The sequence below is a fragment of the Ambystoma mexicanum genome, chromosome 2q (genome assembly GCF_040938575.1).
Source record: "Ambystoma mexicanum isolate Mex_15411 chromosome 2q, UKY_AmexF1_1, whole genome shotgun sequence".
In the NCBI taxonomy this organism is placed as follows: domain Eukaryota; kingdom Metazoa; phylum Chordata; class Amphibia; order Caudata; family Ambystomatidae; genus Ambystoma; species Ambystoma mexicanum.
In genome coordinates, this window is record NC_090924.1 from 1,043,454,008 (window position 1) to 1,043,468,824 (window position 14,817).

A 14,817-nucleotide genomic window follows, 5' to 3' on the forward strand; every position below is an offset into this window, starting at 1 on the left:
TACATACGTCATCTTTATGAACTAGCTATAAAAACATAACTATTCGTTACGAAAACAAAAGCCTCATTTATAACAATTACTACAATGGAGCTTTGAAATTTTGACGTCCGCACAGCTAATTTTAGTGGTTAATTCCTGAGGGAAACACACTGGCCAAGAGGTTTCCACCTAAAAATAATAATATTGTTGTCTCCGATCAGTTTTCCAAGTTTATATGTGCAACCAAGGACTTTGCAAAAGCGTCTGTCTATGTTTGACACCAAGTTCTGGGTTGGGGCTCCCAGCGGATACACTCTGTCGCCAGCGCAAAGTCACTTTGAACCGTGCAAGAAATTCCATGAATCGGGCCCTAAATGTTGAAAATTTAAGTGTGAATCACGGTGTGGAAACAATTCCCTGAAATCTGTGCTGTGGGACTATAAATGCAGTGGAAGGCAGCACATGCATGCATGCTGTGATCACAGAGATGGCCATGCCCGCATGCAACACATGTCTTTGGTGTGAGCACTGTCTTGGGCGCCTCACTGCTCACCCCACATAGTTCGCAATTGATTTATCTTAGAGTAATATCATGTTTTGAAGCGCTTGGAGCCTGATCCCTGTAATAATAGCATTATTAATGCAACTTTAGTGGTAAACAAGCTATCATCCTAGGTAGGACAACGAGCTGAGTCAACCCTGTCGAGATTCAAGCCTGTATCCTGCAGGTTGCGGTTGGGCCAGCGCTTAACTTGAAGAACTATCTTCCCAGATATGTGCAAGCACCTAGTTGCCAGCACATAGCCAACATGGGAAAGATTGTGCCTGTTCGGTGGCATTTTCAGAAATGCTTCCTAATCCCTTGCCAGTAAGGTCTGTACCAGCTTGGTATATAAGGGCGCTCATAAACCGAAGCTTTGGCTGTTGGTTGTCCTATATCTGGGCATCGATAGTCTGATAGAGTTGAAGTGCCCATGCAACCTGAGTTTCCACTCTTTCCACAATGATGCAGCTTCTTCTATCCATTGCCACTGAGGTCCTCAGTGCTGGAGGCTTCTGAAGGTTCCTCATCCCAATGCTGCTGAGAACTCTCACACTGAGTTCCCTACTGGTGAACAGGAAATGGTTTAAGGAGCTGAAAGAAGCGCTCGGTCCTGCAGCCGCCACCGACTGCGCCAACATGAAGTCAAAAATAATAACAGCAGTCATTAAATGTCCTCATTTGCAGGATAAGGGGTCTCCGTGAGTCACGACTACAGATGTGGTGTGTGAAGCCCTCACTGAGATACCTCCTCCGCACGTCCGAGCGTTGTGGAAAGCGCGTGGCCTTCAATAACCACAGACGCTTCCGATACTGCTAATGTGCATTGTTTGTCGTCAATGAAGGCTAATTGCCATTGACAACTCTCGCGGTGTCTGATGTCATTTCTCACTAAAGGTATGTTTCAAGATAATCCATCCTTACTGTAACGCATGGAAGCCTGCACTATCCCTGAAAAGGCCTAAGCCTAATGTTCCTGTTATATGATTAAGGATGTGTCCAAATGCTGTACCCTCCTGCTGTGTCATTACCCCAGTGGCATATGGAAGTCATATTCCAATGGCTTGACCTGATACCAGAGAAACACAGATGTGTCTCTACTTTCCAGGTCTCCAGTGAGCTGCATGGGTACACAAGGTGCCCACAGAGGAAGAGGAGGAAGGGTTCCAGGACCCAATGTGGTTTTTCCAGGTTGCCTATCCAGCTCTCATACCTTCCTTATCCATTCCCTGTGCTGCTGGTCCATGGCAACAGTGAAGGGACTAACACAGATTGGATCACACACAACATAGGCTGGGCTCATGTCAGCAACAGGGTTACTATAACCTTGGGTTCCAAAGTGACACCCCGGTCAACTCAAGCTTTGCTCTTGCACTCTGTGAGGTGTCACTCTGAAACACCTGGCGCGATATATCCCCACTCTTAATTAGTAAACCTATAAACCTGTAAAAAGAAATTTACATCACTACGTTCATTACAGTTGTCTGTTGCTAGAGACTGCCCACAGTTAAAAAGGCAGACATCTCAGAATTCCGGCTGTAGCTTTCAAGATTCCTTTCATTTGTACGAATTTTCTTTGTCAAGTCACAGTAGTCAGTTGATAAGGAAAGAGGTATTTCAATCCTATGTTTATTTTGTGCAACGTTTAAGTTTTGTGCAATGTTTAAGTTCAGTACGAGAAAGTCTGAATCTGTCTGCCTGTTTCCACTTATGCTGTACCACAAGGTTGGCTTTAAAATGTATTTTCAATAAACTGCTTAGAATATTTGTTTGCAACATCTTGATTACAATCAAGGCGTAATGCTTTCATGCCTCCATTTCCTTCTCCACCCCATTTGCAGCAGGCAAGGCGGAAAATGGGCACAGAGTGGAGGTGAGATAGGAGCTCTGCCATGCTTACCACCTCCATCTTGTCAGTGCAATTCATTTTACACCTGCATTGGGGATTTTCATGCAGGTATCAAATGAATGGATTCCTATGGATTCTGCCTTGATTTAGCACCTACTGAAGAGCAGGTAGATTCCATGGGAATCCGTTAATAAATGCAGCCTGCAAAGTGCAATTTAAAGGCAGTATTTATTTTTTTTAAAGGTAGCAGGCGCCCCTCTCCAGAAAGAATACAGCATGATGACCTGTTCTGTGGATTTTTCCCACTTTTAGAGTCCTCAGCCATCGCTTTTTGCTCACTGTACCTTTCACAGATGGAAAATATCCATTTGCATATCAGTCTTTGTCCTGCCCACATGGGCAGTCCAGCACCGAAATGCTATGGCAATTCCCTTCTGAACAAGAGTACCAACAGCAACCCCATACACATGTTTCAGCCTTATTGGGCCTCATCAGTGAGGTGGAGCTGTGCCTCTCTGAGCACAGTGAGCAGGGAGTCCACGTCTGGGTTCCCCCAGGTAACTCAGGGTGACTAACCCCAAGTTCCTTGCAAACATTTTTCAAAAAGGTAACAGGCACTCCTCTCCAGAAAGAACGTGGCATGAAAACCTGTTCTGTGGTTTTTTCCCACTTTGAGAGTTGCAGCCATCGCTTTTTGCTCACTGCACCTTTCATTGTTTTCCAGTATTTCTTTTTTGACAAGATGGACAGTACCTTACACTTTGCAAATGTTTAAAATTGTATGGAGAGGATCCAACCACAGGTGAGTGCAAACGTTTGTTGGTCCCGGGATGCAGTTTACAGTTCTTAAAAAATGATAACTGCACGCTGGGGACCACCAATACTTGCCCTTGTTGTTGGCACCCTGCATGCAATTTTCAACACTCTCAAAGCGGAGTGTAAAAGGAAAGTGTAAACAGGGGTGGACTGGCCTATGGGGAACTATGGAGGTTCCCGGTAGGCCACTGCACCTTGGCCCCCTTTTGTGTGGGAACCTATTTAATTTCCATTTTTTCTCGTAGGAAAAGGCTTGGGCTTGCGAAAAATGTGTAATATGGGACGGTTTATAGTGATAATTTCGACAACAAAAATGTCGAAAGTCAAAATTTCGAAAAAGAAATGTCGAAAAAAAAATGTCGACTTTTTTTTTCAATGCATTTTTTTTAAATTTTTTTTTTTTTAATTTTTCCCTTTTTTTTTAACTCCCGAACCCCTAAAATAAATATATAATTAAAAAAAACGAAAGTCGACATTTTTTTTCGACATTTTTTTGTCGACATTTTTGTCTGTCGACATTTTTTTTTCGAAATTATGACTGCCCACCATATGGGACCACTTTCAAAATGATTTCCAGGGCCTCATTTGGTTCCCAGTCCACCTGTGAGAGTAAATGATGGCAAAATCGCCTTAACTCTTTACTTTTACTCTCTGCTTTGGGAGAAATAAAACACAGCCTGCAAATACACTTTGCAGACAGTGTTTTATACTGGATTGCAATGGAATCCACCTCCTCATTAGCAGGTGTTGACGTGAAGCGTATTCCACTGGAATCCATTTGTTTTACGGTTGCATGAAAATCTCATGCAGACGTAAAATGAAGTGCTCTCCCGAGACAGAGGAGGAAAGCAAAGCGGAGATTCCTTTTACACTACACTTGTGTAGAAAATGACTGCCGCTATGTATGTAAAAAGAATATTGCAAAGTGACGTCAAAGTGCCATGACCTTCCAAAGGAACTGGGCATGAGCCTTGTTCCTGCTTTTGGTCACAGAACTCCTAAGTGACTTGCAAAACACTTTCAACACCAGATTGTTCTGTATCCTGCATCTATAGGGGAGACTTGACTCTCTTTTTCTTCAACACCCTTTTAACGAATGTAGGTCGTTCTTATGTTTTTATCTCCCATTGCCCATTATGGAGGGTACTCCCACTTGCTCTGCGTTGCCCCACTAAGAATTCCCTATAGAGCTTGCCCACCACACCCATCGACTGCATGAGGGTGGGAATGGAAATGTGGAATCCCGACCATTGGTTTTCTTTTCCGAAAAATATTCTTGTAAATATAGTGCTCATCCCAAGTTTTACCCTATAATGTATGCGATCCTGCAATGGTGATGTTCATAGGGTTTTATTTTAATACAAGAATCAATACTTTGAACATCCAGCATCCTTTTACAGGAAACATATTAAAAATGCCTGTATTTCCGTGAATACTATTAGGTAAACACTGCATAGTGCTGTTAGTCAATAATAAGGTTTATGTTGAATGTTTATGGCAGTGGTCAAAGTGTAGAAAAAAAAGTAGTGGAACTATGTTCCCAGCTGGCCTGCACCCACTCACAACAAACCCCATCACCACGCTGCCTTCCGAACACAAGGCAAACTCCCAAACACATGCACCTGCTTTTTAAGGGAACGTTCAGTGCAGTGCACTGAAAGTGCAAGTTTCAACTTCTTCCATTCCGGAACGGTTTCTTTTTCAAATAAAAGTATAGGAACAATCAAACTTAATTTAAAAAAGTATAGGAGTACCGCTCCCAACCGCTCCCGCTCACTTCGACCACTGGTTTATGGTCATAAAATCTCACCTTGTTAAAATCCAGACTGAAGCCAGCTTGGCAGAATCCTTGCCCTTCGGGGTCGGGGTTGCCTGCAATAAGCACAGAAGACAGAGCAGTGAGATATGGAAGCCAAGGGAAATTTCTTCAGGATCTGGTACAGAAGAGATTGCCAGTGTGGATGTTCCATAATAAGAATGTGGTTCACTCCTGCCTTCGCAGTCGTCAGTGACCGCGTGCTGCATGCAACATAAACAGCAGAGCATTCATGATTCTGTAGCAAGAAGCGCTTTGAACACTATGAGGTTTGGGAAACAAGAAACGCATTTAAATAAATTAATTATTTACTCCCCCCTGAGAGACTCCCTTTGCACAGATGCAAAACAGAGCTACCTGTATCAATACTTTAAAAGAATAATGCCATAGTATAAAAGCAAAGGAAAAAATAGTTACCATTAATTGCAAAAGTTAACAGTTATCATTTCGAAATCTATATTTAAAATCACCCATAATGTCAACAATCATCACCCATAATGTCAACAATTATTATTATTTTCAACCCATAAATCTATATTTGTATTTAAAATGATTCAATACTGATTTGTATTTTCAACTGGTAAACGATAGCAAACAGAATATCAACTACCAAAAAACTAAATGTTATATTATATGATGGATATAATTGTGGATTTGTTTGTGTTATGAAGATTTGGTCACAACTACCACCATAGTGTTCTCAGGGAAGCAGGGCTTGTCTTAAGTTGGTGTATTGTGCACTCAGTCGAGGCATCCAGACAATAATACATGGCGGGAAGAGTGGGACATAAGAGGTGGGATCAAGAGGGTGCAGGTGCGACAAACAAGGATGCGCAAAGAAGGTTGGCTTGTGTGATGATAGCTTGGGTGCATGTCCATCCAGCTTCAGTCGATGCTTGATCAGGATTGCAGAAGTAAATAAGGTATATTGTGCATAGGTAACAGGGAAGACTATCGGAAGAAGATTGCCAAAGAGAATAGTTAGTAACACCAAGTAATCAGTGGCTTAGTGATAGAGTCAAGATGTTGCTCGAGCAGGCTCTGGGAACGCCTGGCTCTTTACACGGTCTTCCCTTTAACTGCTCACACGCAAACTTTGGAAGGATCACCCAGAGTGGCTCAATCAAGATTAGATTGTGTGCAAGGTGAATATAGGTTGGGAGCAAAAGGTTAGGAGGGGTCTTTAAGGGCCAGTTTACTGAAATCCCAGCAAATAAAGGAAGCCTGTCGCCCTTTAGTGTGAGACTGTGATTGAATAGAGGCTGCAAGCAGGAACCCAGTATTACTATTGAGGCTGGTATGTGCCCAATTCTCGCTTCTAGCAAATTGGAAACAGCTGAATTAGTAATGAGCCCGTGGTGCAAGGCAGAATTTCCAAGTAGGAAACATTCTCAGAGCACCATCCTTCTGTGCACCATCCTTCTGTGCCACACCGCACATTCTTTCATTACCTCTTAGTTGAAATCAGAACCCTCAAGATTTCTATATCCATCATCATGCTATCATGACATTGATTACCCGCAATTGAGACAAATCTAATAACATTTCGCCAAAGGACGAAGACAGGCCTTGAAAAAGTGTCCTCGCTGGAAAGTGGATTTCCATGTGTACCACTCAATTCCCTGCATTATTATCCTCATCCTCTTGATGTGTATTGGATGCGGCACAGGGACGCCCTACATCAACAAACAGCAAGGACCCTGTGGCTCCTGCTTTCATGGCAGCATTGATCCTCTTTTGCAGCAGGCTCCAATGTACCCTTGAGAGCTACCATCTCCAATCAAATGATGTCCGCACAAAACGTCAGTACAAAGGTGTCCCTGTTAGTTTCATCTGTCACAGGTCAGATCAGAAGCCTAGCCCATGACCTAGTTCCGAACTAAAAAGCAGCTTTTCTTGGCAGTGCTCATACATCCAGAACAAACATGCGTATTGAGTTATATCGCTGAGCAGCAGGATGCTCCCTACATGAATTTGCTGGGTACGCCGAGCGCATAACGCACCAAATGAAATCAGGAGAAATGTTTCATTGTGCTCGAACAATTAAGTCTGGACCACTCAGTATTTTCATTGACACCCTCACTGTTACTTCGAATTAAGAAGATTAATTCTTGTTCTTTTCTCAACAGTGTCTCTCGATCTCTATTGACACCTCCACTTCTAGGGAGTTTATAAATCATGGTGCATATTAAGTCTTCAGGCATATGGTGCAGCTGCATAAAATGATCTACTAATGGTGCAACAGTGATGTTATTACTCAAACAGCTCTTCTGCTCTGTGATCCTATTCTGTAATTTCCTTTCTGTTTTCCCTTAATATAACAACTTACAGGGACACCATATTGCATACACTACCATTGAATAGTTGCAATTTTTCAAGGTTTTTTCTTCCATGGAACTTTGAAGGCCAAATCACATTTGGTGCTTCTTTTTGTAAGTTTGCAGCATTTGCATTTGCACTGGGTGGGTGGCCAACTGGTTTCCCTCAGCCCCACAATTCAGGTAGACTGTTCTCACGTTGCAGAGAAGGTGTATGCTTTAGAGAAATAATCAACTGGACTTTGTGTTTATGTTGTTTGCCACATGTATCCATAAAGTACTTACACCTACTTACACCCCAAAAAACAGCATGATCTGGTGACACACGAAGGTATCCATAAAGAGACAACTTACAACTATTTACAGCCCAAAAACCAGCATGATCTGGTGTTTCCCACAGCTACCCATAAAGAGCTTGCAGCCATTTACACCCCAAAACACAGCATGATCTGGTGACACACGAAGGTATCCATAAAGAGAAAACTGAGAACTGTTAACACCCCAACAACCAGCATGATCTGGTGTTTCACACAGCTACCCATAAAGAACTTACAGCCATGTACACCCCAAAACACAGCATGATCTGGTGACACACAAAGGTATCCATAAAGAGAAAACTGAGAACTGTTTACACCCCAACAACCAGCATGATCTGGTGTTTCACACAGCTACCCATAAAGAACTTACAGCCATGTACACCCCAAAACACAGCATGATCTGGTGACACACAAAGGTATCCATAAAGAGACAACTTACAAGTATTTACAGCCCAAAAACCAGCATGATCTGGTGTTTCCCACAGCTACCCATAAAGAGCTTGCAGCCATTTACACCCCAAAACACAGCATGATCTGGTGACACACAAAGGTATCCATAAAGAGAAAACTGAGAACTGTTTACACCCCAACAACCAGCATGATCTGGTGTTTCACACAGCTACCCATAAAGAACTTACAGCCATGTACACCCCAAAACACAGCATGATCTGGTGACACACAAAGGTATCCATAAAGAGACAACTTACAAGTATTTACAGCCCAAAAACCAGCATGATCTGGTGTTTCCCACAGCTACCCATAAAGAACTTGCAGCCATGTACACCCCAAAACACAGCATGATCTGGTGACACACAAAGGTATCCATAAAGAGACAACTTACAAGTATTTACAGCCCAAAAACCAGCATGATCTGGTGTTTCCCACAGCTACCCATAAAGAACTTGCAGCCATTTACACCCCAAAACACAGCATGATCTGGTGACACACAAAGGTATCCATAAAGAGAAAACTGAGAACTGTTTACACCCCAACAACCAGCATGATCTGGTGTTTCACACAGCTACCCATAAAGAACTTACAGCCATGTACACCCCAAAACACAGCATGATCTGGTGACACACAAAGGTATCCATAAAGAGAAAACTGAGAACTGTTTACACCCCAACAACCAGCATGATCTGGTGTTTCACACAGCTACCCATAAAGAACTTACAGCCATGTACACCCCAAAACACAGCATGATCTGGTGACACACAAAGGTATCCATAAAGAGACAACTTACAAGTATTTACAGCCCAAAAACCAGCATGATCTGGTGTTTCCCACAGCGACCCATAAAGAGCTTGCAGCCATTTACACCCCAAAACACAGCATGATCTGGGGACACACAAAGGTATCCATAAAGAGAAAACTGAGAACTGTTTACACCCCAACAACCAGCATGATCTGGTGTTTCACACAGCGACCCATAAAGAACTTACAGCCATGTACACCCCAAAACACAGCATGATCTGGTGACACACAAAGGTATCCATAAAGAGACAACTTACAAGTATTTACAGCCCAAAAACCAGCATGATCTGGTGTTTCCCACAGCTACCCATAAAGAACTTGCAGCCATGTACACCCCAAAACACAGCATGATCTGGTGACACACAAAGGTATCCATAAAGAGACAACTTACAAGTATTTACAGCCCAAAAACCAGCATGATCTGGTGTTTCCCACAGCTACCCATAAAGAACTTGCAGCCATTTACACCCCAAAACACAGCATGATCTGGTGACACACAAAGGTATCCATAAAGAGAAAACTGAGAACTGTTTACACCCCAACAACCAGCATGCTCTGGTGTTTCCCACAGCTGCCCAAAAAGAACTTACAGCCATGTACACCCCAAAACGCAGCATGATCTGGTGACACACAAAGGTATCCATAAAGAGAAAACTGAGAACTGTTTACACCCCAACAACCAGCATGCTCTGGTGTTTCACACAGCTATCCATAAAGAACTTAGACCTATTTACACCCCAAAAAACAGCATGATCTGGTGACACACGAAGGCATCCATAAAGAACAACTTACAGCTGTTTGCACCCCAAAAACCAGCATGATCTGGTGTTTCACACAGGTATCCATAAAGAACTTTGGGCCTCATTACGAGCCTGCCGGTCCGGATACAACAGTACCAGTAGGCTTGCCGGTACCATTGTATCCGGACCGGCAAACTCCAAGTTGTGCTCGCGGGGTGCCTTTCATTCCGCCAGGTATGACCTGGCGGAATGAAATGCACCCGTGAGCACAGTGTGCCTGTAGCACCGGCACCGTTATGAACGGTACCGGTGCTACAGGCATCCCCATTCCCATTGAGCCCTATGGGGCGCAAATGGGAATGGGGATCTACCGGCTCCGGCACCCGCGAAAGGACAATTACCGGGTCCAGGGGGGCCAGAATACCCCGTTAATTGCCCATTCATGGGTGCCGGACTTTCTTGCAAGTTTGAATGTAGCATTGCCAAGCCGGGATCCATAAAGAGGCAACTTATTATCCCGAAATGAAGCTTGCAGTTCAGGTCCTGTTTCTGTGTGTACGCATACCTCAAAGGAATTAGCAATCGTCCATCCAATTTTGCATCAGAAACCGTTCCTCTCAAGCATTGTTGTATTCCAGACCATACCCTCATGGAGTATTGTCCCTTTCTGAAGCATGTGTGACATATGATCATTGCCTAAACCTATCTAAACTAGAAACATGTTCTCTACTGGTTAAGGCCAGCCGAGCTGCAAGTGTTGTAGTGCTGAGGCCTCCAGGTACTGAACCGTGGATTTCTGCACTTCTGTCCCCGTACATTGCCTGTGCAGTCCTCTCCACAGATCCCCTGCGATCAGGAATCAAGCTGCAACTTTGAAAAGTAGTCTAGGCCCAGAGATAAACTTTAAATTAGATCTGTGTGTTATTTTTCCATGTAAAACTGAACAGCCATTTATCCATCCTTGAGCAGAGAAGAAGCAAGGACCAAGCGATGTCCTGTGAAATACTACTAGTATTATGCCTGGAAATGCAGTCATCGATAGTAATATCATTGGGGATATATAGCACTCGCTTTTCCGAGACACTAAAGGGAGGACTTCATCGCTCTCCAGAGTAAGGGACCCATCCCAGGCATATCTGACAGTTTGGCATAATTCCAGGTCAGTGATTCTTTCAGCATGATGGCACCTCCACTATGCACAGGCTCAGAGTTGATCTCAAGCTTTAACCTCTCGGCCTCTCCTGATTGCACAGCTGATGTAGGGCTGCAGTGCAGGCATTTATTATTTTCAGGATAAGGTCCCATGGTCGCCACAAATAGAGTTCCTCTTTTTCATGTTCCGTAGAAAAAGTCCTCCAGGCGCTTGGTTAAAATCCTTAATTCACATGAAATGCTCTTCCCTACAAACCCCTCTACAATTTCTGTCACCCTTTGCACCCAGGATGTAATGCTTGTTGGACTTGTGCATAGGACGGGGCACCAAACAGCCTTCTACACAGACCCGCCCTCACAAGAGCATAAGAGATTCACTCTGAAGCATAGCATGGCCGGACGTGTTGCCATAATTGTCTCACACTAGCCAAGGTGTTTGAGAGTCTACCGTGCACCACCAAGATCTTAATGGACGTGGGATGCTCCTTGGCCTGCTAGCACCCATCATGATTGGGAGGTATTGGGAGATGGTGAGTTTTATTGTCATATCAGTTGAGGCAGTTTATGAGACCAAGTTCTCTGGAGTTGGTAAGTTCTTCTTTTGCCACCTGCAGGAGGGATGTACATTGAGCGACCAGAACTGAAAAGAAAAGTAAAACTTTTATCTGGGTTCCGTAAACTCCTATTGTGCCATCTACTATGGTTTGATCTGTCAAGAAAAGCAGAACCAAGTTAGGTCCGTAAATTTCTATTGCATTGCCTGCTATTGTTTGACCCATCAAGCAAACATGAACATATTAATTAAATAATGAGTACTGAGCCTGGTGGGTACCATATTGGTGGCATGTGTGCTCTTCTAAAGGGAGATTTTCCTATTAACTTGACCCTTTAATGTTAATAATAACAGGCCGGTTGAGGCCAATTTTAAGTCAAAGCCAAGAATGTGTTTTCTTCTCTACCTTTAACTGTAATTCTTTGTATACCCAAGTTTCTGTGGGTGGACTGGCACTGATGGTGAAGGGACAGACCGGCTGTGGGCCCTCCCACCTCCCTGCATCACCTGAAGTCAGACAATAGGTAATGACAACAAGGCTCTGGGGGCTTCTTCCTCACCTCGCTTCTCTGCACGGTCGTTGGTCCTTCTCGCCATGTGTAAACCACTCCTTTGGACCGAGTCCTACTTCACGATAGCCGTATTCTTTTTAGGCTCTTGGGTCTGAAGTTACAGACGACCACGTCCTGACAGCACAGCAGCTGCTTCCTATCAACAATCGCCCTCTTAGAGTGATGCTCTTGGCAAACCACTGTCTTTAGTTTTTAGAAGCTTTAATGAGAAAGAGTGTGCTGTCCTAGTGTTTACCAACAAGTTCATGTGAATGGAGAACCCCACAATATCTTCAGGAGCTACGTGGCCTAACATTACACTGTTTTATCACTAAATCGGGACCCTCATCCCTCTATTTAAAATTTGTATATCACATCTCATAAGGCAGATTTCTCCTTTCCAATGTTGCCATTAGATGGGCTCTACACTAAAGATGTGAGCTACTCCTTTCCTAAAGATTTTAACCACTCCTTTCCACTGCCCTGTTCTGTCAAGAACCATAGAAGCACAGGCCTCTGGCACAATATGACCATGCCGCTAACCCTCCATGTGGCCTTAAGTTTGCATTTATTTTCTTTTTTTTTATATAGCGCTACGAACCCTCAGGCATCTGAGCGCTGCTTATTATTACCAACGGTGTGTGGTGCTCCTTTATGGACCTCGGAAGGATGAAAGGCTGAGTTTGGCCCTGCCGGGAGTCGAACATGCATCGGCAGGCTCTGCATGGATGTCAAAGCGAGTGTTCTACTGGCTTTGCTATCTGACAGGCTCAAACGTTTAATAATTTCTTCAATAATCTCACAAGCAGAATAAAAAGGTCTTTGATCAGTTGGAGCTGTACTGCCTCTAAACCCTGCCCATAAATCATTGCCTACTGTGAGTGGCTGGCAAGCAGATGGTGCTTACATGTGCAGACCTGCCAGGCAAATTACCCTGCGATTCGGCTTCAAAAACAGTACACTCAGGCCACCAGCAGAAAAGGGCCAGGCAGAGGGCAGTGTGCAGAGTGGTGTTACTCTTAATGGGAGGTGGGGCTCGGCAACCCTCTGCTGAGACAAGAATCCCAGGCTGCCTTCCAGTCTCATGAAGCTTTCTCTCGATGGGACCTGAAGCCATTTACGCCGCATACATCAAGCAGAAAGAAACAAGACGTGGCCATCAATGATTCAGGGTCATTTCACAACACTGCAGCAATACCTTGTGGTTGAAGACATTCACATTAGACAATGAGCAGTAAAGAAAGTTCATTCATTTGAGGGAGGGAGGGTCCATAGTATCTCAACATGTAAGATTGTTGAGTAAGTTGTCGTGGGTAGATCCACGTGTTTAGACTGCTTTCCTGAATGGGTCTTCATGACAGTCAGCAGGGGAGGGGGTGTAGGGGTGTATGCAAAGCAGTTCACCAGTTATGGTAAGATAAGCAACCATAACTCGCGCCACTAGCGTGCACTGCTAAGACTAACACCCAGGACATCAAAGATGACATCACAAATAGCATTGATGACATCACTGATGACATCACATGTCTAGCCCCTTCTTTTTTGTTCACTGCCATATCTAGGCCAGGTGGGTTTATTTACTGACAGTCGGAAACTTAACTTTCTAAAGGAATTACATTTACAGATATTGCTATACTCACATGTTCTTACACTACTTTTCTTAGAATTGAATCGCATCTTATGATGTACATATATAGGGGTCGAAGCAGGCCTGAAACACAGCAATCATTTTTGTGCATGAATACAATCGTGTAGATTATACACAATTGCTAATGGTACTGCCTCTTGTTTGCTTACTTTACTCTCCATACATAAGCCCCATATTTGTATGCATTGTAGTCTATTTATGTTTTGTGTGTATTAGTAGAAATATGTAGTAAGTGATGAATTATTTGCTACTTAGTACATGTTTCACAGTACGGAAAAGTCTGATAGAGAAGCATTCACCATTTTATTATATAACTTTGGAAAATTACCAATACCTACATTTCTGTATGAGTAGGTTCCTGTACTAGAAAGAACACTGAAATGGAATGTTCTTTAGAATGCTACATTGCGTGATGAAGTATGTAATTTATTACACATCTCCCGATAATCCCTGATACTTTTTTGCCAACATTACATTCACAACCCCTTGTATGAAAAGTAAATGCACATGTGATGTCATTAGTGAGGTCATCAATGATATTTGTGATGTCATCTTTGATGTCCTGGGTGTTAGTCTTAGCAGTCCACGGTGGTGGCGCCAGTTATGGTTGCTTAGCTTACAATAACTGGCGAATTTCAGGGGGTTTTCGATTTTACTTGTAACCATAACATCCTTTTAACAACGTTTTTTTACTGACTTTCATAGGTTTTTATTAGTGCAATTAACCACAACATCCCTTTAACAAAGTTTTTCAGTGAATTTCATGGGTTTTTACCAGTGCATGCTATTTTCCTACAACTTACTAATATCATACTTACCAAATATAACAATATTTGTGTCCAATTTACAAAGTGTCACGTTAAAACTCTGCCATTTCCCACCTTCTAGAATCATTGTTAACACTTCTTTACACTTTTTGCAACTATTTCAACTAGTTTTGCATCCGTAGATATCTACGAACATCTGACTTCATTGCAGACCTTCCGGACAGTGCCACATGACCATACGCTGGCGCGCGGCATGATGACGTGTCTGAGAACCCGTCTGCACTTCACGATAAGATCTGTCCTTCGTGGCCAGTACGGAACTGCATTTTCTACTGATCTAGGAACTTTCAACTTCAAAATTTCCCTTGCACACCTCTGACACCTTTTTCGTACTCATTATCCATTACCAATCTAGTACACAGTACATACTTGGAAGAATTTTATCAAAACTGCTATTTATCTTAAAAATGACATCAGTTATTGCCATCCCTCATCCCCAAGAGCCACCACCACGAC

At 43.3% G+C, this 14,817-nt stretch overlaps 1 protein-coding gene across 1 annotated transcript in view; it reads right to left on the reverse strand.

The window, feature by feature from the left end:
• ITGA8 (integrin subunit alpha 8) overlaps positions 1-14,817 on the reverse strand; it is a 791,003-nt gene that overhangs the window by 606,107 nt on the left and 170,079 nt on the right. Inside the window, exon 5 of the mRNA XM_069648404.1 lies at positions 4,996-5,057. Within this exon, the coding sequence (XP_069504505.1) occupies positions 4,996-5,057 (62 nt within the window). The remainder of the gene's footprint in view (positions 1-4,995; positions 5,058-14,817) is intronic.